The sequence below is a fragment of the Grampus griseus genome, assembly GCF_964374135.1.
Source record: "Grampus griseus genome assembly, chromosome: 13".
Lineage (NCBI taxonomy): Eukaryota > Metazoa > Chordata > Mammalia > Artiodactyla > Delphinidae > Grampus > Grampus griseus.
In genome coordinates, this window is record NC_139007.1 from 28,239,961 (window position 1) to 28,266,261 (window position 26,301).

At 38.4% G+C, this 26,301-nt stretch overlaps 1 protein-coding gene across 2 annotated transcripts in view; it reads left to right on the forward strand.

The window, feature by feature from the left end:
* The first annotated feature begins 1,398 nt into the window (after positions 1 to 1,398).
* UFL1 (UFM1 specific ligase 1) overlaps positions 1,399 to 26,301 on the forward strand; it is a 51,710-nt gene continuing 26,807 nt past the window's right edge. For both annotated transcript variants that reach the window (XR_014297639.1, XM_082669196.1), the window contains exons 1-6: positions 1,399 to 1,510; positions 2,662 to 2,807; positions 4,083 to 4,111; positions 15,971 to 16,068; positions 16,596 to 16,710; positions 18,803 to 18,933. Coding sequence is in view for 1 of the 2 variants with exons in the window: in XM_082669196.1 (XP_082525322.1) it covers positions 1,434 to 1,510; positions 2,662 to 2,807; positions 4,083 to 4,111; positions 15,971 to 16,068; positions 16,596 to 16,710; positions 18,803 to 18,933 (596 nt within the window). In the remaining variant the exon portion in view is untranslated. The remainder of the gene's footprint in view (positions 1,511 to 2,661; positions 2,808 to 4,082; positions 4,112 to 15,970; positions 16,069 to 16,595; positions 16,711 to 18,802; positions 18,934 to 26,301) is intronic.

A 26,301-nucleotide genomic window follows, 5' to 3' on the forward strand; every position in this document is an offset into this window, starting at 1 on the left:
TCTGGTAATCAATAAGTATTTGTTACATGAATGAATGTTTCTGCTTGTTCTGAAACTTGATGCCCTTTGGGACCACATCACCTACTCTATTCCAAGTTACCGCTTTAATGTCCGGTGTTCCACCTCTCAGTTTGCAACCACATTGCCCAACAGTTTGCCTGTTTGGTGGCAGTACTTAGTGACAGGTTTTATTACTGTTTTCTGCATTTTAAATAAAGCTGGATACTTTACTAGACAAGAACATTTGTGGCATTGGCTTTGAGTGACCCAGAATGAGATACTGAGATGGGAAAGTAACTGAAATAACTCCCCTCCATCAACTCTATAGGGCATATAGTTAAAAGGAATTATATATGTATAGTATATACATTTTTTAAAAAATGAAGAGTGAGGTATAAAAGTAAAACGGATCAACAAAGGTACTCCAGAGTAACTACTTTTTACCGATTTCAATGTAGGGGTAAGCAAAACAAACGTGCTCCTTGTTTCTTCCATTCCATCCATAGCCATATACATTTACTACCTTATGTTTATATTTCTTCATTATTTGATGGAGCTAATCCTCCGCGTAAGAGAAATCGGAAAGGCTCTAGACTACATGAAAGCAGTTCCCAACATTTATGGTACCCAAATTACTCATATTTGTGCAAAAAAAAAAAAAAAAAGTAACTATCCAACAGGTTCAAAGCTTTGAGCCCAAGTAAAAATAAGCATGATGGGGCTTCCCTGGTGGCGCGGTGGTTGGGAGTCCGCTTGCCGATGCGGGGGACAAGGGTTTGTGCCCCGGTCCGGGAAGATCCCACATGCTGCGGAGCGGCTGGGCCGGTGAGCCATGGCCAATGAGCTTGCGCGTCCGGAGCCTGTGCTCGGCAACGGGAGAGACCACAACAATGAGAGGCCCGCGTACCGCCAAAAAAAAATTAAAAAAAATAAATAAATAAGCATGATTCCCTATACAAATGGGATTGCCCTTCCTTAATAGCTAGAGAAGAGGGGATGCTAACTGCAGGCCCCGGCACATCTCTTCCTCACCCCCCCTCCCAAAAATAAAACAAAGGGGAGGCAGAAAAAAAAGAGTGGTTAATTTGATTATCACTGCGCCAAAAACATTAGGGATAATGCAAACAAAGACCTAAAGTAACACTTTATTAACTTGGCTTTCCTGCAACCCATCCACGGCCGGGCAGAGACCTCGCGGCCTAGCTCTCAGCAATCCCCGCCAGGCTTCCATAGCCGAGGACAAACCTCCCGCGCGGGGTGGGCGGGGCTGAGGCCTTTCGGGCCCCGCCCATGCCTGCGCCGGCCGCACGCGTTTCGTAGCTGCGTCGGGGAGGAGTCTCTTGTCCCTCTGCGCGGCCCGTTCCGCCCCGGCTCCCGTGGCTTTTCGGCTGACGTGTCTACTGGTGGCCGGCTGCTTGGCGAGTAGGGCTGAGATGGCGGACGCTTGGGAAGAGATTAGGCGGTTGGCGGCAGACTTCCAGCGGGCGCAGTTCACAGAGGCCACGCAGAGGTGCCTGACTCTCCCTCTCCTTTGTGGAGTCCAAAATAGCCCCAGGGCGGCCACGCCAAGATCTGAGGCCGCAAACCCCAGGCCTTGGACCCCGGACCTTCCCAGCCGCTGTCAGCGTTCCCGCCCCCTCCCCCGCTCCCAAAGCCTAGATTGCGGCTGCCAGTATAATACCCGGCGCGGGGAGACCGAGAACATCCCCCCACCCTTTAAGTCCCAGCCAGGTGCAGGCGCGGCCTCCCCCCACGACAGCTGGGGCTGGTGACTTGGAGCTGTCTTAAGAACGTCTCTCTAACCCTTACTTAACCGTCAGCAAGTCATTGCCTGTTATACACTTCCTGACTTAGAGCTTGAAAGGAGAGGCTAACCCCAAAGTACAGTACTTTGCAAATACTGTGTTGACCCCTTAAACATTTTGCCTTTTTATTCACCAGAACAGATGTCCTAGGCCAGAACCAGGGTCTTATCTGTCATTTTTAGGGACTCCGGACACTGATATTTCCTACAAACCCACTAACCTTTGCGGGGGGGTGTCCTGAAAAGCACCCTAACTCTGCTTTTTACCATTACCGAGCACGTAAAAAGCTAGTAGAACCCTTTTTTATCCGTTGACTATTCCTTGTCTTGTTTCTTCTGGGGCTGAAGACTTTAATCCCTTGATGCTGTGTTTTGTATCAGTGCGAGCAAACTAGGACACTTAACGTGTTTTCCTATCTCCTACCTACAGATGAGTTGCATGAATGAGACAATAATGCATTCAATAAAAGAAAATTTTGTTTTTTTTTTAACTGAAGCTAAATTGAAAATTGAAATAAAAGTAGGGCAGTTTTTTCCCTTATGTAAATTACATGTCCTAATTTTTCAGATTTGAAGATTAGAAGCAGGCCTAGAAGAGAGAGCAAACTTGAAATCTGTAATAGAAAGATTTGTAACAATGAACTACATGATTTAAGTTCGTGTAAACCTGTTTACTCCCTAGAACTTTTTTAATTTATTGAATTAGTATTATACTAATAAAAGATACAGATTTTGTAATATAGAACCTAATGACTACCCAAACCTTTTTAAAAGCCCATTTTCATACGTTTTCTTAATCATATTATGCACTGAATGTATCAAATGCATTTTTAAAAGTTAACTTTTGTTTCCCTCAGGTTGTCAGAGCGGAATTGCATTGAGATCGTGAATAAATTGATTGCTCAGAAACAGCTAGAAGTAGTTCACACACTTGATGGGAAGGAATATATTACTCCAGCCCAAATTAGTAAAGAAATGAGAGATGAGTTACATGTTCGAGGTGGTAAGTAATTCCTTAGTTTTTTTCTTCTGGTTCTTTGGAAGGGGGGGAAAACCCTTAAAACTATACATCATAAGTGATTTGGAGGTTATAGGACACCCTTTCAATTGTTAATATGGTAATCAGCCTTAATATTTTTAATAGGTTTAGGTAAACCTGATCGTATAATTTAAATGAAGTCAAATATTGTCACTTTAAAAATAGCATTTTTGGGCTTCCCTCGTGGCGCAGTGGTTGAGAGTCCGCCTGCCGATGCAGGGGACACGGGTTTGTGCCCCGGTCCGGGAAGATCCCATATGCCGCGGAGCGGCTGGGCCCGTGAGCCATGGCCGCTGAGCCTGCACGTCCGGAGCCTGTGCTCCGCAATGGGAGAGGCCACAACAGTGAGAGGCCCGCGTACCGCAAAAAAAAAAAAAAAAAAAGCATTTTTTTTTATTTTGAGTTATGTGTTCTGTATGTGAATTAATCAGCTGTTTCTTTTCACAGTTCATGAATTTATTGGGTGACTCAGGGGTGGATACTTAGCTGCCTCTTACCAGGTGATAATTATGAAGAGGAAATAGAGATTTTAAAGTATAGATTGTTGAAAATCAAGGTTGTACTACCATGCTCTTTTTTAAACTTTAAGTATTTGCAAATTAGGAATCAATGTAATAGCGTGCTACATCTGTTTGTAGGAAATGCTATTACAAGCATACAAAAAAGTTTTTGTTTCCTTTTTCTTTTTGAAATTTGAACAAATTACTGAGCAAATTTGAACACGTTGATTAGATTAGATGCATCTGTGAAAACAACTCATTAGATGTCGTTAGATATACCCTTGGTGTTTGTTTTTTATCTTCCTGCATAGTCCTAATAAAATATTAGCTATAATTTGGAATACTTAACAGATACTCTTTAGCTAATAAGTGGTAACCTACCAGTTTCAAATAATTGAAAAAAGTTTACCTGAATTTAGTTGTATCTCTTTGGTCACAGTAGATAAAATTGCAAAGGGAGGTAAATAACCCCTGTATATCTGGCTAAACCGTGTATCAGCTGATTCTCTAATTGGCCTGACAGATGGAACTTTGAAAATAAACTGTTGTCTGTACCTTAAGTCATGAAAATTTATTCAGCTAATGGTTTGCTTTTGAAGACATTAATTATCGCAGCCCTGTGTCCTTTGTAGAAGGAGGACGTTGACGGTGCAAAACATAAATCTGTTGGAATTTACAGTTTTTGGCTGGTATGTACGTAACACATAATGTAAAATAAATGAATGTCTTTTCTTTAAAGGTCGAGTAAACATTGTTGATCTGCAACAGGTAAATTTCAACTTTATAATAGTTTTTACTTTGATTCCTCAACATTAATTTTTTCAGTGCCCTAAGTATTCCTTGGTACTGGTATCATGTTTTGTGTTTGTGAAGAAATAATTACATAACCCTCACTGACATATATTGAATCAGTTTAATAAGTTCTTCTTTCTCAGTTGACTTGCTTATTCTTTATTCTTTATGAAATAAACTCATAGTTGTCATTTTATGTAATTACAGAATTTATGTAATTTTGGGAGAAAAATTACCGGTTTCCTGTTTGTTTGTTTTTAATATGTGGAAGTAAAAGAAATGTAGATATTTTTAGAAAATACAGGTATACATGTCATCAGTAAGGTACACTACAGTATATACAAGAAACTGGCAAATTTTGTGTGAAATGGTATATCTTTTAATTTTTATTTTATACTGGAGTATAGTTGATTTATAGTTTTTTTTTCAGATTATTTTCCTGTATAGGTTATTACAGAATATTGAATACCATTCCCTGTGCTATACAGTAGATCCTTGTTGATTATCTGTTTTATGTATAGTAATGTGTATATGTTAATCCCAAACTCCTAATTTATTCCTCCTCCTGACTTTTCCCCTTTGGTAACCATAAGTTTGTTTTCAAAGGCTCTGAGTCTGTTTCTGTTTTGTAAATAACTTCATTTGTATCATTTTTTTTTAGATTCCTCATATAAGTGATATCATATGATAATTGACTTTCTCTGTCTGACATACTCCACTTAATGTGATAATCTCTAGGTCTGTCCATGTTGCTGCAGATGGCATTATTTCATTCTTTTTTATGGCTGAGTACTATTCCATTGTATATATGTAGCACATCTTTATCCATTCCTCTGTTGATGGACATTTAGGTGGTTTCCAACCTAATTGGAAGCAATTTACCTATTGTACATAGTGCTGCAGTGAACATTGCCGTGCATGTATCTTTTTGAAGTATAGTATTCTCCGGATGTATGCCTAGGAGTGGGATTGCTGGATCATATGGCAATTCTATTTTTAGTTTTTTAAGGAATCTCCGTACGGTTCTGCATAGTGGTTGTACCAATATACATTCCCACCAACAGTGTAGGAGGGTTCCCTTTTCTCCATAGCCTCTCCAGCATATATTGTTTGTAGACTTTTTGATGATGGCCATTCTGACCAGTATTAGGTGACACCTGATTGTAGTTTTGATTTGCATTCTCTAATAATTAGTGATGTTGAGCATATTTTCATGTTGTTTTGGCCACCTGTATGTTGATGGAGAAATGTCTGTTTAGATCTTCTGCCCATTTTTTGATTGGGTTGTTTTTTTGATATTGAGTTACATGAGCTGTTTGTATATTTTGGAGATTAATCCCTTGTCACCCACTTCGTTTGCAAATATTTTCTCCCATTCTGTCGATTGCCTTTTCATTTTGTTTATGGTTTCCTTTGCTGTGCAAAACTTTTAAGTTTAGTTAGGTGCCATATGTCTATTTTTGTTTTTATTTTCATTACTCTAGGAGGTAGATCCATAAAGATATTGCTGGGAGGGAGACGCAAGAGGGAGGGGATATATGTATATGTATAGCTGACTCACTTTGTTATACAGCAGAAACTAACACAACATTGTAAAGCAATTATACTCCAATGAAGATGTTAAAAGAAAATATTGCTGCGATTTACGTCAAAGAGTGTTCTGCCTATGTTTTCCTCTAAGAGTTTTATAGTATCCAGTCTTACATTGAGGTCTTTAATCCATTTTGTGTTTATTTTTGTGTATGATGTTAGAGAGTGTTCTAATTTCATTCTTTTACATGTAGCTGTCCAGTTTTCCCAGCATCACTTACTGAAGAGATAGTCTTTTCTCCATTGTATATTCTTGCCTCCTTTGTCATAGGTGAATTGACCATAAGTGTGTGGGTTTATTTCTGGGCTTTCTGTACTATTCTGTTGATCTATATTTCTGTTTTTTGCGCCAGTGCCATACTGTTTTGATGACTGTAACCTGTAGTATAGTCTGAAGTCAAGGAGCCTGATTCCTCCAGCTCTCTTTTTCTTTCTCTGGATTGCTTTGGCTATTTGGAGTCTTTTGTATTTCCATACAAATTGTAAAACTTTTTGTTCTAGTTTTGTGAAAAATGCCATTGGTAATTTGATAGGAATTGCATTGAATTTGTAGATTGCCTTGGGTAGTATAGTCATTTTGACGATACTGATTCTTCCAATCCAAGAGCATGATATATCTTTCCATCTGTTTGTGTCATCTTTGATTTCTTTCATCAGTATCTTACAGTTTTCAGAGTACGGGTCTTTTTCCTCCTTAGGTAGGTTTATTCCTAGGTATTTTATTCTTTTTGATGCAATGGTAAATGGGATTGTACCCTTAATTTCTCGTTCTGATCTTTCGTTGTCAGTGTATAGAAAAGCAAGAGATTTCTGTATTTTAATTTTGTATCCTGTGACTTTACCAATTTCCTTGATGAGCTTTACTTATCTGGTAGCATCTTTAGGATTTTCTGTGTATAGTGTCATTTCATCCGCAAACAGTGACAGTTTTACTTCCTTTCCAATTTGGATTCCTTTTATTTCTCTTTTTTCTCTGATTGCCATGGCTAGGACTTCCAAAACGATGTTGAATAAAAGTGGCGAGAGTGGACATCCTTATCTTGTTTCTGATCTCAGAGGAAATGCTTTCAGCTTTTCCCCATTGAGTATGATGCTAGCTGTAGGTTTGTTGTATATGGCCTTTATTATGTTGAGGTGTGTTCCCTCTATGCCCAACTTTCTGACGAGTTTTTATCATAGATGGGTGTTGAATTTTGTCAAAAGCTTTTTCTGCATCTATTGAGATTATCATACGGTTTTTATTCTTCGGTTTGATCAGTATGTGTCTTGGCTTGTTCCTCCTTGGGTTTATCCTGTAAGGGACTCTGCGCTTCCTGGTCTTGAGTGAGTGTTTCCTTTCTCGTGTTAGGGGAGTTTTCGGCTGTTACCGCTTCAAATATCTTCTCATGCCCTTTCTCTCTCTCCTCCTTCTGGGACCCCTATAATGTGAATGTTGGCACATTTAATGTTGTCCCAGAGGTGTCTTAGGTTGTCCTCATTTCTTTTCATTCTTTTTTCTTTATTCTTTTCCACAGCAGTGATTTCCACCAATCTATCTTCCAGCTCACTTATGTGTTCTTCTGCCTCATTTATTCTGCTGTTGATTGCTTCTAGTGTATTTTTCATCACAGTTATTGTATTGTTCATCTCTGTTTGTTCTTTAAATCTTCTAGCTCTTGTTTAACATTTCTTGTATCTTCCCAGTCTGTGCCTTCATTCTTTTTCCGAGATCTTGGATCATCTTTGCTATCATTATTCTGAATTCTTTTTCAGGCAGATTGCCCATTTCCACTTCACTTAGTTGTCCTTCTGGGGCTTCATCTTATTCCTTTATCTGGAACATATTTCTCTACCATGTCATTTTATTTAACTTTCTGTGTTTGAGGTTTCCATTCCACAGGCTTCAGGATTGTAGTTCTCCTTGCTTCTGGTGTTTGCCTCCTGGTGGGTGAGGTTGGTTCAGGGGCTTGTGCAGTCTTCCTGGTGGGAGGGACTGGTGCCTGCCCCCTGGTGGGTGGAGCTGGGTCCTGCCCTTCTGGTGGACAGGGCCATGTCAAGGGGTGTGTCTAGAGGTGGTTGTGGGCTCAGGACGTTAGGTAGCCTTTCTGTTGATGAATGGGGCGTGGTCCCACCCTGTTGGTTGTTTGGCCTGAGGTGTCCCAACACTGGAGCCTGCAGGCTGTTGGGTGGGGCCAGATCTTGGTGCCAAAATGGCGACCTCCAAAAGAGCTCATGCTGAGGAGTATTCCCTGGGGCCTCTGCCACCAGTGTCCTTGTCCCCACAGTGGGCCACAGCAGACCTCCACCTTCCTAGGAGACCCTCCAGGACCCTAAGGTAGGTCTGGCCCAGGCTACTGTGGAGTCACTGCTTTGCTCTGGGTCCCAGTGAATATGAAACCTTGTGTGTGCCCTCCAAGTGTGGAGTCTCTATTTCCCCTAGTCCTGTGGAGCTCCTGCACTCAAGCCCACTGGCCTTCAAAGCCAAATGCTCTGGGGGCTCTTCCTCCTGATGCCAGACCCCTAGGCTGGGGAGCCTGACGTGGGGATCAGAACTCTCACTTCTGTGGGAGAAACTCTAACAGAGGATCCAGTTTGTGGATTATTCACCTGGCGGGTACGGGGTTTGATTATATTGAGAAAGCGCCCCTCCTGGCATCTCCTTCTGGCTCCTTCTTTGTCTTTGGATGTGGAATACCCTTTTTGATAGATTCCAGTGTTTTTTGTTGATAGTTGTTCAGCAGTTAGTTGTGATTTTGGTGTTTTCTTGAGAAGAGGTGAGCTCACGTCCTTCAACTCCACCACCTTGTTTCCCTACCTTCCAAAAATGAGCAGAACTGATGTCGTTAGGTTAGAGGACCTTGGTCCTTGTCTTTTTTGGAGAGAGAATTCCACTGTAAAGCAGGCACAGAGTTTATCGGAAGCACAGTATGTGCAAAGAGAACAAAGAAGCAATTTATTTAGAGCAAAGCAGAAATACACACCCAGAGAAGAGTGTGGACGTTCTCCCTGATGAGGAGCACACCAGAGAGGTGATTTAAATCACTTATATGGAGGCAGTTTTTCCGAGCCTTTGTTTTCCTCTGGCCAGTCATCTTGCTTCGTTTCCCACCTCTGACCAGACCCAGGGCCCTTCCTGATATGCGTGTGCACCTTTTTGCCAAGGTGGATTCCAGCACAGAGGCCTATGGAAGATTGACAGCACCTTTTATGGGGCAGCGCCCCTTCCTTTTTGACCCCCAAGGAGTCTTTCTGCACATGTGCAGTCAGGGAGGTTTCCTTGACCTCAGGAGTGATAGATGCAGTCATCTTATCTAATTACTTCAGCAGAGCTCAGCTCCTGCCATTAACTTTGTCCTTGAAGTGTCTAGGGCATACAAACCTCCAATTACTCTGCCTGACAAACTCTAGCTCTTCAGCCCAGGGGCCTGTCTACCTTCTACCTCAAATCCCCCTGAGAGATGTGAACCCCAAGAAATCTTTATTGGGAGGATGAACAGCAACAGTCTTTCCTCTATAGATTCTTTAGGCTGGCAAGGGGCTCATAGACCCTACCTACTTGGGGTCATGGAGCCCTCACCAGGTTTCATTAAGGGGCCCCAGGGTGACTTCTGTTATTATTCTGGCAAGATCTGTTTCAAGGAATGGCTGGAATCTCTGGATCACCATCATCTTGTCTGGGAAACTGTTGCAGAGAACAAACTGAAGAAGTAGATTAAAAGAAGGCAAGGGCCAAAGATCAGTAAAAGAATTATTGTAACCAGAGGCCCAAGCAGGAGTAAGAACCAGGTTACATTTGGTAACAGTTTTGGTACGGGTCCAGATAGAGTCAGTACTTGGCTTATCCTGTCCAAAGAATGGAACCATTTGGCCTGGTCATATATTTTTGACGTCCTTTTCTGTTAACCCAGTGTGATTGTTGTAGGTGTTACAGTCCCAGTTAGAAGGAGTTGGAGGATTGACAACCTGAACATTAATAGACTAAACAGATCTAATTTTTTTTTCCGGGAGAATAAACCTGAGACCCAATATGGACCTGGTGCTTTGGGGAGACCTGTAGCCACGTAGCCAGTTGTCTAGTTTTATCTAAGTAGGTTTTAACCTTTGATGTGTTATTAAAACATAAATAACAGGAGCTGTTGGTCACTACACATGTCCCTTCTTTCTGTTAATGTATGATTTAAAGCAATTTTATTATTTAAAAATGTAGTAGTTACAAAAGGAGACCTTGAAAACGTAAGGTTGTAGCTACCAGCTGTCAGCTGGTATTGTCCTGAGAACGGCCGGTGGCGTCAAGTTTGACACAGCTCATAAAACTTAAGTTCTCAGCAATACAAAGTCTTTTCTGAAATCACGCCCATAGTGTCACCTAGTATTACCTTGGATGGCTGACTTTTTGACTTTTAATTGTAATTTTTCCCTTAATAGCCAAAGCAGATGTCACCGTTAATGATTTTAATGTTTTTCTAGGTATGAGAAGAGGCAAGAATTAGGGATCAAAAATATCCTTACCTGAAAATATCTAACTATCTGAAGGCCTGTTCTGTCACTTTTTCCCAGAGCACAGAGTGCCTCATTTCTGATTTCCATTCCGAACTCTTTTCATGGGATGTTGAAGGTCAGCAGCTGAAGCAGCTCATGATTTAATCCTTGTAGAGGTAGATGGCGAGTGCCAGTTTCCAGTTGGCAGGGCCCTTTATAATCATAAATTTGAACATGGTTTGGGCGGCATTTTATGACCATTTTGTACCATGGTGCTAGGAATGTTCATTCCCAGGTCTGGTGAAGATTTTGCTGACAGGCCACTCACTGTGCTATTTATTACTGGACGAGGCCTTGTTATCAGTAGCCAAAAGTCTCTGGACCACCTGTCTTACTAGTCTCTTATGATCCAGGAAAATATTCCCTTTTGTTGCTTCCTCCCATATCTAGAGTTACACTAACAGTCATTGATTTCGTATGAGACTATATATATCATCATTTTATCAGAGATCAGTCATACATTTGGTAATGTAAGAAACAACAATTTTGTAAAACAGGCAATAAAAAATAATATAGCTAGCAGTATTAGTAAGGTCAGAAGTAAGGGTTTAAGTCAAGAACTTACATTAGGTGCAGCCTAGTACATCCCCAAGTTGTCTGTCTTAGTCTGTTTTGTACCACTTCGTATCTTTAAGGGAAATTATGTACATTGGCATTGTCCATAAGACGTTCAGCCTAATTTCCTAATGTTACTAGGCTGGTTATCCTTAGTATAGTCTAATTGTTCCTTTAAACTTAAATGATCATAGCCTGGTGTTAATCTCCAGGTTGTAGATCATGGAGTATGTGACCTTTATCCAAAGGTTGATTATGAAGTTAGGCTTCAGAAAGAAACTTAGAATGTCCCTTTAATAATTTAATTAAATTTTGTAACAATATAATGTTAACAGCAAGGAACTATCTGGGAAGTGAGTCTTAGTAGACACAGGCCTTAATTAATAAAACTAGAATTTAATATTTAGTGAAACATAATCCTTTTTCTAAAATGCCCTCATTTCCACCAAACACAGCCAAGATCAATTTGTTTTCAAAATAAGTTTGGTCCATTGACAGCATAGGCTCCTCCATACTGACTCTGGTGTAACTCCTCAGGAGTCTCAGACTAAATTCCCAAAAGGCCTCTCAAGGCCAAGAAAGCCATGCCAAAGGCCTGCCATCAGATTTTGCTTAGGTGGATTTCTGTCTTCTAGAGGTCCCTAAAGTATTTTGAGATTCCTTTACATGTCAGGAGGCAGTCTTTTTTATTTACCTGATAAGGCTGTTCATAACCCAAGGATCTCCAATTTCTGGAGGGACCAGGCAAAGAGAAAAATGTTTTAATTTTATCCTCAGGTGTAAATTACCAAATTGTTGTAAGCCATAAGTAGCTTGAGGAGAAGGGCTTTTCTGTATCTGAAAAACAAAGATTAGAAGTTGGTAATATGTCAGAGTCATAAAAATTAATCATATTTACCAGTTCCTTTAATCCCATGTAATTAATTTTTGTTCTGTTTGAGTCCACTTTTTCCATTAGTTTTGTTGACCTTGCCTGATGATTGAGGATGATAGTTACAGTGATAATTTCAAGAAGTTTGTGTTAAGGCTTATATGATTTGTCTAGTGAAGTGGGTGTCTCGATCACTGGAGGTTGAAGAAAGTATACCCCAAGTGGAAAACACATTTTTTAACCATTTCCTTTTCATTGTGAGGGCATCAGCCCTGTAGCCAGGGAAGGCTTTAACCCATCAAGTAAAAAATGGAGTTTGCCAGGGAGCTGGGAAAAGCCAGGTGGCCATCTTGGATTTCCCATAACCCTGTTTAATTTACAGCTATTGTTTACCCATTTTAAGTTCCCTGATTTAGGAGTAGACCATTGCCATGTTACAAGGACATCAGGATGGCAGAGTCTGACAGTCAGGGGTTAATCTTTGTAGAAGCAGAGTGAACTTTATCTACATGTGTCATGATCTTTACAGATTCTGTCATTGTTACCTTTTATTTGACAATGTTCCTCCTGTAATTTAATCTGTCAAATAATCCCAGTTAGTGTAATATTTTTCTGAGATGCCTCAGAGGCCCTGTGAAGTGCCTTGAAGTTAGCTGGAGGTCAGAAGAACTTTAATTAGAATTTGACACTTGGGAAGTTTGTTAAAAAATATCAAAAAAATATCAAAAAGTTTTAAAACAGTCAAATAGAATCATAGATCATTGTGAAATAATACTTATTTACTCAACCAAAGTAACAAAAGATTTCAAAAGCAAATACAAATCACCTAAAGACAAAGAAATTAACACAGTCTCTTATCAAAAGTAGCATTCCAAGAAAACTTTGTTCTCTTAACAGAGAGAAAACTAAATTCCAGTCTTCATATCTTCTATCACCGACAACATATATTCTACTTGCTTCACACAGTGAAATGCTTCCCTTATCATTTTAGTAGCTTTAATTACGTATTATACTTGTTAACCCTTAAAAACCTTAACCTCTAGTGAAAACCAAGAAGAAAGCAATTGTGAACTGTTTGTCGTATTGGTATTTCCTGATTAGCAAACTTAATATATTCCATAACCTCTAAAAACATGCATTTTCCCAAAGCACAGTTTCTTTTCTCAATGTAGTACAAGGCATGTGTCTGATAAACCCAAACATCTTTAGTTTCCCTCTTGCGAGAAGACAAAAGTAGGTGAATTTAGATTTGTTCAACAATCAATATTTCAGTATTTTATCTTAAAAATGATTTAGACGTTTAATGATTTTTTATCATTTGACTTGATTTAGCAAAACTAAAGTTTCAAGGTACCAAAAATCTGGAAAAACTAAAACATAATTATTCCCACACTGTTTACTCAAAAGCTTTTATCCCATACCAAGTTAATTCTCTTGTTGACAAATGTAACAGATACAGTGTGAACTTAATGACTTTCAGTAAACCTAGGTAAAACAAAGGTATTATACTTAATATTGATGACTCTAAAGACATGTCAGATATCAATTCAATACTGAATATTTCCCAGATCATGTGAACCTGAAATTTGTTTAGCTTAGTTTCTCTTATATATAGAATTGTTTGATTTATAAGCACTTACTTTTCTTTCAGCCAATTAAATAGAGTTCATTTACGAATTAGCCTCGGCAATATTATCCACAGACAGAGACATATACTGAGATATACATAAATCCAGACAGACAGAGATCTCACAGTTTCTGCTTGAGGTTTAAAATGCCTCTTTGCTTTTTTTTTCCCTTGGCTTGAAGTTCTACTAATTAACCCAAGGCTGAAGTCTCAGGCAAAGTGGGCTGTGTTTGTCTCTCAAGGACATGATAAGAGTTAACTTCAGGCTTTCTCCTAGGCGTATTTTTGTTCTCTCAGGATCAGAATTCTGAAAAAAAGTATTTTAACAAGCTAGCTTTCTCTAATTGCATATGCAGAAAGAACCAGTTTTGCAATTTCAAAAGGGTTTTATCTTAACCAGTTTTTTCTGGGGTCTAAAGAGTATTGTGGCCACACAGTGTCAAAAAAAAATCATCTTTTTCTGTATTCATAGTTTCATAGGTAGAATTTAGACCAAAGAGTGCTCAAATTGGCCCTAATGACAGAGGCAGACTGGCTGATACATTGTTGTCCCAGGGATACCTTTCATGGTGTTTATGACTAAAAGTGGACAGAAAGAACAAAAAGAACTTAGTGCCCTGGGAGCGTTTCTGAGGGGTGTTTTTTTTTTTGGTTTAGAAGGAGATCCTCCCATGTTGAATAACCTGCAACTGAGAACAGTGCTCCTAGAAATGAAGTCCAGCATCCTGGAAACATTACTAGGAGGCACCTGGAGGAGATTCAGAGTGTCCTCTGAATGTCTTTCGATCTTAATGCTGATGGGCTTTGGAGCATCCTGTACTCCCCCACTGATTTCTAACCAGACATCTCTGGTCAGCTTTGGTTTCTTGCACAGGGTGCCCTCCCTTCTTACCTGGGGTGGACATTTGAACCAGTGCAGAGTGGTTGCCGGTTTTCCCTTAAGCTTTATAGACATCAGATCTCCCCTATGTCCTATAACAAGATTTCCTACTGGGATGTACTCCTCGGGGTTGAGCATTTGTAAAATTTATGACATTATCTGCTGGGAATTGGCCAGCCCAATAGGCTGTCCATAGCAGTGTAAGGGCTGCCAAAGCTTGAGGGGTTGGGGGGTCCGAGAGGTAAAAGGAGGAACTCTTGGAAGAATTGGAGTTGGGAAACATAATTATTTCCAAAGTCATGCCCTGGTGTTTTTTGTAACAAAGATAAGACCTCAGGGAGCCTGTGCACTCAGCCTGACAAAGACAGCATTGGCAGTTTAGAAATAAAAAGCAAAAGATCTTCTCCCAGGAGGGTGTGAAAATATGTAGTAAAAAACAGACCCTTATGTGCAAGAAAAGTAGGAAAGAAAGGTGCAGGCCAAAAGAGAAGCTAAGGAAGATAGTGCAAGCAGAGGTCTCTAGCCATAGTTGAGCAAGACGTGCAAGTTACCTTGGAAGCAATCCAAGTCATGGCACCAGACGATGTCGGCAGGTGAGAGGACCTTGGTCCTTGTCTTCTTGAGAGAAAAAATTCACAAAAAGACATTGTAAAGCAGGCACAAGATTTATTGGAAGCACAGTATGTGCAAAGAGAACAAAGAACCAGTTTATTTAGAGCAAAGCAAAAATATGCACCCAGAGAAGAGTGCAGGCATCCTCGCTAATGAGGAGCACACCAGAGAGGTGATTTAAATCACTTATATGGAGGGAGTTTTTCCAGGTGTTTGTTTTTCTCTGGCCAGTCATCTTGCTTCGTTTCCAACCTCTGACCTGACCCAGGGTGCTTCTCCATATGCAGGTGCATCTTTTTGCCAAGATGGATTCCAGCGCAGCAGCCTATGGGACATTGACAGCACCTATTATGGGGTAGCGCGCCTCCCTTTTTGACCCCCGAGGAGTCTTTCTGCACATGTGCAGTCAGGGAGGTCTCCTTGACCTCAGGAGTGATAGATGTGGTCATCTTATCTCTATTCTGGCAGAGCTCAGCTCCTGCCATTAGCTTTGTCCTTGAAGTGTCTAGGGAACACAAAGCTCCAATTTACTCTGCCTGACAAACTTTAACTGTTCAGCCCAGGGGCCCATCTACACCTACCTCCCAGCTCAGAACCACCAGCCAGGATCTGCCGAGAAGCCTTGTTCACGAAGCCAACAGCAGGTTTGGCTGACGTCTTAGCAAGCCTGAGAACCACAGCAGGAGCTGAGATGCATGGGCCAACTTGATCCCCTGAATTCTGGCCTGCAGAGCCTCTCCTGAGCGAGAGAGCCAGGGCTGGGTTGATCCTTGGGCCAAGTGGCTGCCTGTGGGGCGGCAGTCTGGCGACTGCTCCGAGGCAACGGGTGGTTTGGGTCGCAGACTCACCAACTCACTGTGTGATCTCTGGCAGGTTGGGACTTGCCTGTTGTGCCCCACCAGACTCCCCAGGCTCCAGGAGGGACTCTGGAGGAGAAAAGACCCCTGAAATGGTGTAACTTCTTAATACGAACTTTCTTAGCAAGTGAAAATGTACTTGTTCAGAAATCAAAGTAAATAAGCAACAAGCCTCTAATTTTTTATTTGAGACTTGTTATAATATTTCATATCAATTTGAAATTCACCTAAGGATAAGTAAGTTTTTTTTTAAAGTTCTAAATATGTAATTTCAAACTTAAACAGTATGAACTTATCACTAATAGAATTTGTACTTATTTTCCAGGCGATTAATGTGGATCTGACTCATATTGAAAATAGAATTGGTGACATTGTTAAATCAGAAAGACATGTTCAGCTAGTGTTGGGACAACTGATAGATGAGTATGTACGATATTTAAGGACACTTTTTTGTTTTCTTTTTTTGTAAGTAAATTTATACTTAAATTTAGAACAGTTGTGACCACTTCAGCATTTTGTTTAGAACTCTTAGTGCTGATTTTCATTGTAAGGATCATTGTACTTAAAAAGTAAGTGCTTACTTGTGTGGAGTACTTGGAAATAATATAACTTTTATTTTTTTCTGTTGTTTTAGAGCGACACAAAACATAATTTTTTATCATCTTTCCTGTATGAGTTTAACTCTGAAAGCAGAATTGTTCCAAAAATATTAATGAAAATGATTGCAGAATTTTAATTGTTGAAAACAATTTCAGCATTTATTATTTGATTAACCTTACATTTAGTTAAATTGATAAGAAAATTTTCAGAATATGAGTAATGAATGGTGTTTACCTAAACATATTCATTACTTTTGAGGCATACCTTATTGCAACAGGAATTAGACATAATAGATAGAGGAAAATTATTATTCCTAATTGGGTTTTTCCTTTTTTTTTTTAAACTATTAGGAACTATTTGGATCGGTTAGCAGAAGAGGTAAATGATAAATTACAGGAAAGTGGTCAGGTAACCATATCCGAACTGTGTAAAACCTATGATCTTCCCGGAAACTTTCTGACACAGGTATTTTTTTCTTAATACAATAATATGTCTTTTCAGATAAATAAAAGAATTTTAATGGGAGGGAAGAAACTATACCTTCTTACCATTAATTGATTTTTTGCGAGTGTTTGACTACTGATGTTCTAACAATATATTTGGGGAATACTTAAACATTAATGACTCTGATGAGATTGTTTAGACGTGATTGTAATCTTCCTGAACCCAGAGACACCCTAAACTAAAGTAGACTTAAGTTCTAGGCCTGCTTTGATGCAGTAGGAGGTATACCATAAGCATATAGGTTTATTTAATGTTCTGATAACAACTGTACAGAAACTTTAACCAGGGTATCATCAGTTCTGATTGCCTAGTTATATTTTAAGAAATATTTTAAGAAATAACTGATGAAGACTATAATTTAGAAGGGGTGCTACTGGCATCTTGTGTGGTAAAGGTCAAGGCTGATGCTAAACATCCTGCAGTGCACAGAACATCCCTTCCCAACAAAGAATTTTCTTGCCCAAAATGTAAGTAGTACCAACATATTTTGATGTCACCTTTTTTCCTCTAAACTGTCAGTGTGACAGGAAGAAGAACCAAGGAATCACTTATATTCTCTTCATTTTTGGTACTTGTGTCAATACTCAAATCAGATATCTTGATTTATAGTGTAATAACAATGCTACCTGAAAATAGAGGCTAGTTCCCTGTTTCTTTTTTCTTAAAATGGTTTGACATTTTAGAATTATAGAAGTCCATTTGGTACAGTGGAAAGTGCATGGGCTTTGGAGTTAAACAGACCTTGATTTGAATTCTGGCTATGCCACTGCTTAGTTATTCAGTGTCAGGAAAATTATTTCACGTCTTTTGTGCTTCCAGTTACATATCTGAAAATGGGAATAATTGTCTCTTTCATAGATCTCAGTGAGGCTATATTCATGATATATCTACTGAAATGGCTGGCACAGTGGAAGTACTCAATAAATGATGGTTTTGTTTTGTATTTACTGCAACAAATAAGGGAAAAGCCAAATCTCTTTTTAGGTATACTTTAACTTAACAAACCATAATTGCATGAGATTAATTTATAATACAACAGATTTACTCACTCATTTTAGCTGAGTGATTTCTTCTAATTGCATCTAAAATACCATTTAGGGCATAGATCTGTTTTACAAAGCATTTTAGGAGCCTAAGCTCCTGAACAAATGTATGTAAATCACAGAAGATAAAATCGGCAAATATATGTAAATCACAGAAGGTAAAAAAAAAAAATTTTAGACCCTTAAATAAAAGTATCAGAACAGATTCAAATGATTTCTTATAAAATTGTGCTACTGATACATTTTAGAAATATATATAGTTTCTTAATAGTTTCCAGTTTTAATTTTTCTCAGAATCACAGGCAGTATTCTAAAAGCTCATTAAGAAGTTGTTTGGAAAGCATTTTTCTGTACCATAAAAGTGTCAGCCAGCTGACTTGAGTAGATTTAACTTGTCCTGGGAAGGCAAATATGTCCAGGCTTATTTTATATGTACCTGATCCCAGTCATAGTGTAGCTGTGGAAAAATACTCTCTTGAGATTACCAAGAAATCAGGTTGTCTGTCAGTATAGATTTCTGGACACAGTTTGTTAATATTTGCATCACAGAAGATAACTTTTCAGGTCTTATGTTTCCCTAGGTCGCAGAATCTTGGAATAACATTTATTTCTCTCTGTTAGTGTTAGAAGCTCCATATAGGATCCTCTCCAAGACCCATGTATATGTCTTGGCTGTCTATGTGTCAGACTGCCTGTATCTAGAAAATTGGTTAATCAATCTGTTTTATTTTACCATAGAAATAGGCCTTATTTTAGCATGTAGCTGAGCCTTTTAACATTCAACTATTTGATTTATTCGATTCTTGTCTCTGCCATAAGATTATGAAGTTTCCTAGATCCTAAGTCTTCATTTTACCTTATATATCTTGTTAATTCATGCTTGCTGAAATTATTCAGTCATATGATTAATACAGCATCAGCATGCAACATGATGCTAGTAAGACTGTACAAATGTAAATGTGTAATTTTCTTTCAAATTAATAAGAATTTTCATCCATCTTTACCCTCAGGCGCTAACTCAGCGACTAGGTAGAATTATTAACGGACACATTGATCTTGATAACAGAGGAGTAATATTTACTGAAGCTTTTGTAGCTAGACATAAAGCACGCATCCGTGGGTTGTTCAGTGCTATTACCCGGTAAGCATATTTTAAATTATGTATATTTTTACATTTGTTTGATTATTGTTTGCTTTTTTTTTTTAAAGCAGAATCTCATTCAGGCCCCTAGTTTATTAAATAGACAGAGGGCAGCTTCTGTGAAATAGGAATGGGGATTCCAGAGCCCTAGAATGTGGCCACACTCTCTCCAACGCACATCTCCTTTACTTGCCTACCTTCACCATCCTTATGACCCCAGATGTACTTCTGCAGAACACCCAGATCATATATAAAGTCACACTGGGATCATGGAAAGAGTATGCAGTCAGAAGTCCTTGGGTCATATCCCTATCACATAGTAACCTTGTGACCTTGAGTAGATAAGTCAGTCAGTCACCTAACTTCTTTGGGCCGCAGACGGGGCTGGATGACTTTAGAACTATTTTTTTTTACTAAATAACATTCTAGAATTCTAATGAATAACAATTTTACTTTCAAAATCACTTGAACTTAATGTTTGGGCCCTGTGTAACAAACTCCAGTGTGGAATTAAGAAAAACTACATTCTCAATTCTCTCTTTTCTCCTGTGTCATTTAGTTTATCTCAGTGGTTTTTGGGTCCCACCAGCATTTAAATGTCCAGATTTCTCCATTTTAAAACAATCAAACCTCTCTCAACCCCATCCACTCCCTTTACCATCTTGTTTATTCCTTTCCTTAAAGTGAACCTTCTCGAATTGATGTCTACAGTTACTATCTCAGTTTTCTTACCTTTATTCACTTCTCAACTCACCCACCTGGCTTGTTTTACTTTATAGCACCATTTAACCCCAATTACGGCTTCCTTCTTGAAATGTTCTCATCTCTCTTTTTTTTTTTTTTCTTAACACTATACTTTCCTGGTTTCTTTTTACCTCTTTTGGCTGTACCTTATTAGGCTGTACCTTTTCTGGCTCTTCCTCCTTTCACGAGCCTTGAAAGTTTTGTTTCAGGCCATCTTTTCTTCTCAGTCCTGTACTGTCTGCCTAGGTGCTTTTACCTTTCTTCTAAGTTTCAGACTCATACTATCTGTACAGCATCTCTGTTGAAGTGTTTTATTATAAGTGCCTCAAATTCAGCATATTTAAAATAACTCACTACTGTCCCACTTTCCACCTCTTCTGAATTTATTCTTCCACTGGTGTTTCCATTACCAGTAAATATCATCATCAGGTTGGTTTTGCCAGAAAACTGGGAGTCCTTCTTTATGCCATCCTTTCTCTTACCTCCCTTTCCATAACACAACATCTTTTGAATTTATATTTTAAATATTTATGTAATCTTTACTTCTCTGACATCACCATTCTTACCACTTCAGTCCATTTTTTACCTAGACTGTTTCAGGAGCTTTCTAACAAGTCCCCCTTCCTCTACTCTTATTACTTTTCAGGACATTTTTTCGTGGCAGCCACAGTGATTTCTTTTTGTCATTCAACAAATCAAAAGCACTCATTGAACACCTAATACATTCAGGGCCCTGGTGGAACAAAAGACTAAAAGGATAGAAGAGAGAGCTTGCAATCTAATGCAACAGTTTTCTTTCTCTCTTTTTTCCTTTTTTTATCTCACACTTACAGAAAAGTTGCTAGAGAACCTTTTTGTTTAATTCTGTCACATTTGAGAGAAAGTGGCTGACATGATGTCCCATAATCACACTTTAGTCTGTATTTCCTACAAACAAGGGCAACATCCTATAGAACTACAATACAAACATCAAAATCAGAAAATTGACCGTGATCCATTACTACCATCCAGTCCTTGGATCCCATTCATGTTTTACCAGTTGTTCCAATAATATTCTTTATACAAAAAGGATCCAGTTCAGAATCACATAGTGCCTTTAATTGTCATGTCATGTCTCCTTAGTCACTGGAACACTTACCTTACTTTCATGACCTTGACACTTGAAGATCACAGGCCAGTTATTTCATAGAATATTAAATCTTTTCTTTCTGCTACTTTGTCATATTTATATTCAGGTTATGCATCTTTGGCAGGAATATCACAAAAGTGATTATATGTTCTTGTCATTGAACCCTATCAGGTGGCATACAATTTAGATTTTTCCAGTTACTGATGAGGTGCACTGTGACTTCTTAATAAGGAGATATCTGCTAGACTTCTCATAAAGATTCTTGTTTCCCTTTATAATTAAGTATTTATGGGGAGGGCAGTTTGAGATCATGTGAGTTACCCTGTTTTTCATCAAATTTTCAGTTTATTCATTTATTAAATCACTGTGGACTTATGGTTTTCTATATTATTCATTGGATTATAATCTATTGTTACCATTATTTAGATTTTCAAATTGGCTCTGATTTAGCTAGTGGAAGGCCTTTCAAGCTGGCTTCTGTGTCCTTTTGACGTGTCCCCATCATTCTTCCAACACTTCTTTCTGGCGCAACAAGAAGTTCCAGGCTCAGTTCATACTTTACCTGTTCCAACCTTGGAATCAGCCATTTCTCCAACGAGCCCTGGTTCCTTTTAGTAGAGTATAGTATTTAGAAACCAAGATCTGGACACTAGATTGTTTATTGCTGTTTGGTTGTTCCTACTCCCAAGCCCTCTCAGCAGACAAGCTAAGGTATACACGTTACACAATTGTATACACCCCCCTATATATCTATATTTTTGTATTTTTGTGTATCAGGAACCATGAGTTCACACTGATACCTCCAACACTCTAAGTCTTGTTCTAGTTTTCTCCTTTTCCATAATTGTAACTCCCTTCTCTGTCCATGAGAAACCTAGCTCCCATTATCCTTAATGTATTTACTTATTTGATTAATTCCCCTTTATGTGACTGATCTCCCATTTGCTGCTACAGCTCTCTTCCCTATGTGGATGTCTGCTTTACATAGGCTCTGACAGATTCCACCAGATCACCCTTCTAACACAAGAACAGTAGTTTTTTCCAGGAGAGGAACTGAGTAGCTGAGTGATAGGAATGGAGGGGGACTCCGTTTTGTAACTTTTTTGTACCCTGAACATTTATCACTTAGTCAAAAAAACAAAAAAAAAACCTAAAAGTGTATTTTTCCTATTAACAAATATTTATCCTTTTTCTTTGACTAGTTTTTGTGGTGAGTGTAGTTATCATCTGGTTCAGCAAATAATATTTTCCTGACTCATAGTAGCCCTGAGTTTCTCTGTATGGAGGTATTATCAAACCATGAGAGCAAAAACAAATTTTGAGCCACAAAAGATGTTGCTAGGCTGTGTGGCTTCTAGATAGTTCCATTTAAGGTAATGTATCTTCATATTTGCCTCTTAAATACAAGGAACCAACTCAGTTTTCTGGTCTAACTTCAGAGAGAAGACCTGCATCTCTGATTGAAAAGGGTTTATGTTTATTGTTACTATAGGTAGCCAGAAAGAAGAGCAGGAAGTAGTTAGTGAGAAGAATACTAAGCTACATTGTATTCCAGATTGAAATAATTCAGCAGCTAAGTTTCATTGTACAAAAAAAGCTAGAAATTTTGTGCAATCCAATTAAACTTTTATTGAACACCCACAGTAAGTTATGCACCCAGCAGTTTTAAGATAAAGTTCTTCAAGATGCCCTCTGCATTTTTGTAGGAATGTGTTCAGGTAGAAAGGAACAGAAAACAAAAAACATGAGAAGGTTGTAATAAGATAAACAGGAGAGCAAACTTCACGTAATTGGACCTAATTGGTCCGGGGTTGGGGGGGGGGGTTCTAGATAATTCAACTGAAAATTTTAGGTAAAATAATTTAATACAAACCAAATTGATCTATATAGGAATTCGGTAAAAATAATAGTTTAGTCAAAAATCCCCAAACACAGCGGTTTTAAGTATTAATTCATATTTAGACAACTGTTTCTGCTCTCCCAGGTTTGTCATAGGGAAAATTTATAACATTTCAAATAATCAACAAGAGAGAATCAAGTAGTTAGAATAACTTAAAAGTCTTTTAGTTATATGTGTAAGAATAAAAACACAGACTAAACCTAAACCAGAGAACTGGTATAATTGGCTTAAAATGAATAGGGATGAAAAAATTGGAGTCAGAAGAAAGTCTAGACCTTTTTCTTCAATAGTTTCCTTTACTTAAAATAAATTGTAATTATTATAAAAGAAAAGCATTCACAGGGATCTATCCAAAAGAAATGAAAACATATCTCTGCACAAAGGCATGAAACAAATCTTCATAGCAGCATTATTCATAATAGCCCCAAACTGGAAATAATCCAGGTGTCCATCAACTGACAAATGGATACAAACAACAAAATATGGTATATCCATACACCAGTATGCTATTCAGCAACAAAAAGGAGTGAATACTGATCTGTGCTTTATTATGCATGAACCTCAAAGACATGCTAAGTAAAAGAAGCTGGACACAAGAGACCACATACTGATTCCATTTATAAGAAATCTCTAGAAAAGCACATTTGTAGAGGCAGAAAGCAGATCAGTGGTTCCCTAGGTCTACGGGTGGCAACAGGAATTAACTGCAAATATCTGGGAAGGAACTTTTTGGGTGATGGAAAGCTTCTAAAACTGGATTGTGGTGTTGGTTGCTCAGTTCTATTAATTTATTGAGATTGTTGAATTGTATACTTAGAATTGGTTAGATTTATATGTAAATTTTGTATATCTCATTAAAGCTGTTCAAAAAAAAAAGAAATGGGGCTTCCCTGGTGGCACAGTGGTTGAGAGTCCACCTGCCAATGCAGGGGACATGGGTTCGTGCCCTGGTCCAGGAAGATCCCACATGCCGTGGAGCGGCTGAGCCTGCGTGTCCAGAGCCTGTGCTCCGCAACAGGAGAGGCCACAACAGTGAGAGGCCTGCGTACCGCAAAAACAAAACAAACAAAGAAATGTATAATCATTATAGAAAAGACTGATAAGCAAAAGAGAAATTAAAGTGGATTTCTCCCAGTCATACACCCTAACTGGAATACAGCATTCAGTTTCCTTTCAGTATGTTCGTGATCTCATTTTTCAGAAATGGAATCATATAACATTCACTGACTTCCCAGGTGAGGGGAGCCTCACAGACAGAAAAAATAGAATGAACAAGAAATTAACATACAATAAAGGGCAAGACAGATAGTCAAGAGTCACCAAATTTGAGGTGAAATTTTGGTGGGAAAGCAAATTGATCACAGAATGGGAAGACAGATCAATTACCTGGTATTTCAATAGCATAATTCTGCTTAAGGATGTAAAATTTGGTGCAGTTTTTTTTTTTTTTTTAGTTGATTTACAGTGTTGTGTTGATTTCTGGTGTTCAGCAAGCAATTCAGTTATACATATATATGTGTATATATATTTTTCTTCATGTTCTTTTCCATTATACTTTATTACAGGATACTGAATATAGTTCCCTGTACTATACAGTAGGACCTTCTTGTTTATCTATTTTATATATAGTAGTTTGTATCTGCTAATCCCAAACTTCTGATTTATCCCTCCCCCACCCCTTTTCCCCTTTGATAACCATAAGTTTTCTATGTCTGAGTCTTTCTGTTTTGTAAATAAGATCATTTGTATCATAGTTTAGATTCCATATGTAAGTGATGTCGTATGGCATTTGTCTTTCTCTGACTTCACTTTGTATGATAATCTCTAGGTCCATCCATGTTGCTGCAAATGGCAACATTTGACTCTTTTTTATGGCTGAGTAATATTCTATTGTGTGTGTGTGTATATATATATATCACATCTTTATCCATTCATCTGTTGATGGACACTTAGATTGCTTTCACATCTTGGCTATTATTAATAGTGCTGCTATGAACATTGGGGTGTGTGTATCTTTTAAAATTAGAGTTTTTGTCTTTTCTGGATATATGCCCAGGAGTGAGATTGCTGGATCAAAAGGTAGCTCTATTTTTAGTTTTTTAAGGAACCTCCATACTGTTTTCCACAGTGGCTGCACCAGTTTACATTCCCACCAACAGTGTAGGAGGGTTCCCTTTTCTCCACACCCTTTCCAGCATTTATTATTTGTAGACTTTTTGATGATGGCTATTCTGACCCATGTGAGGTGATACCTCATTGTAGTTTTGATTTGCATTTCTCTAATAATTAGTGATGTTGACCATCTTTTCGTGTGCCTATTGGCCATCTTTATGTCGTCTTTGGAGAAATGTCTGTTTAGGTCTTCTGTCCATTTTTGATTGGGTTGTTTGGTGTTTTTTGTTTTTTTTTAAATTGAGCTATATAAACTGTATATTTTGGAAATAACTCCTCGTTGGTCACATTGCTTGCAGACATTTTCTCCCAGTACGTAGGTTGTCTTTTCATTTTGTTTATGGTTTCCTTTGCTGTGCCAAAGCTTATCAGTTTGATTTGGTCCCATTTGGTTATTTTTGCTTTTATTTCTGTTACCTTGGGAGGCTGATCTAAGAAAACATTGCTACAATTTATGTCAGATAATGTTTTGCCAATGTTCTCTTCTAGGTGTTTTATGGTGTCATGTCTTATATTTAAGTCTTTAAGCCATTTTTGAGTTTATTTTTGTGTATGGTATGAGGGAGTGTTCTACCTTCATTGATTTACATGTGGCTGCCCAGCTTTCCCAGCCCACTTGCTGAAGAGACTGTCTTTTCCCCATTGTATATTCTTGCCTCCTTTGTCGAAGATTAATTGACCATAGGGGTGTGTGGGTTTATTTCTGGGCTCTGTTTGTCTTCTGTTATTGTTGTTTTTGGCCGTGTGGCTTGCGGGATGTTAGTTCCCTGACTGAGGATTGAACCTGTGCCCTTGTCAGTGAAAGCACAGAGTCCTAACCACTGGACCACCAGGGAATTTCCTGGGCTGTCTTTTCTGTTGCATTGATCCATGTGTCTGTTTTTATGCCAATACCATGCTGTTTTGATTACTGTAGCTTTGTAGTATTGTCTGAAGTCAAGGAGGGTTATGCCTCCTGCTTTGTTCTTTTTCCTCAGGATCGCTTTGGCAATTCTGGGTCTTTTATAGTTCCATATAAATTTTAGGATTATTTGTTCTAGTTCTGTGGAAAATGTCATGGGTAATTTGATAGGGATTCCATTAAATCTGTAGATTGCTTTGGGTAGTATTAGTATTTTAACAATATTAATTCTTCCAATCCAAAAGCATGAGATATCTTTCCATTTCTTTGAATCATCTTCAGTTTCCTTTGTTAATGTTTTGTAGTTCTTAGCATATAAGTCTCTCACCTCCTTGATGAGGTTTATTCCTAAGTATATCTTTTTTTTTTTTTTTTTCTAAGTATATCTTTTTTTGATGCAGTTTTTAAAGGGATTTTTTTTTTACTTTGCCTTTCTGATATTTCATTGTTAGTATAAAGAAATGCAACAGATTTCTGTATGATAATCTTGTATCCTGCTACCTTGCTGAATTCATTTATCAG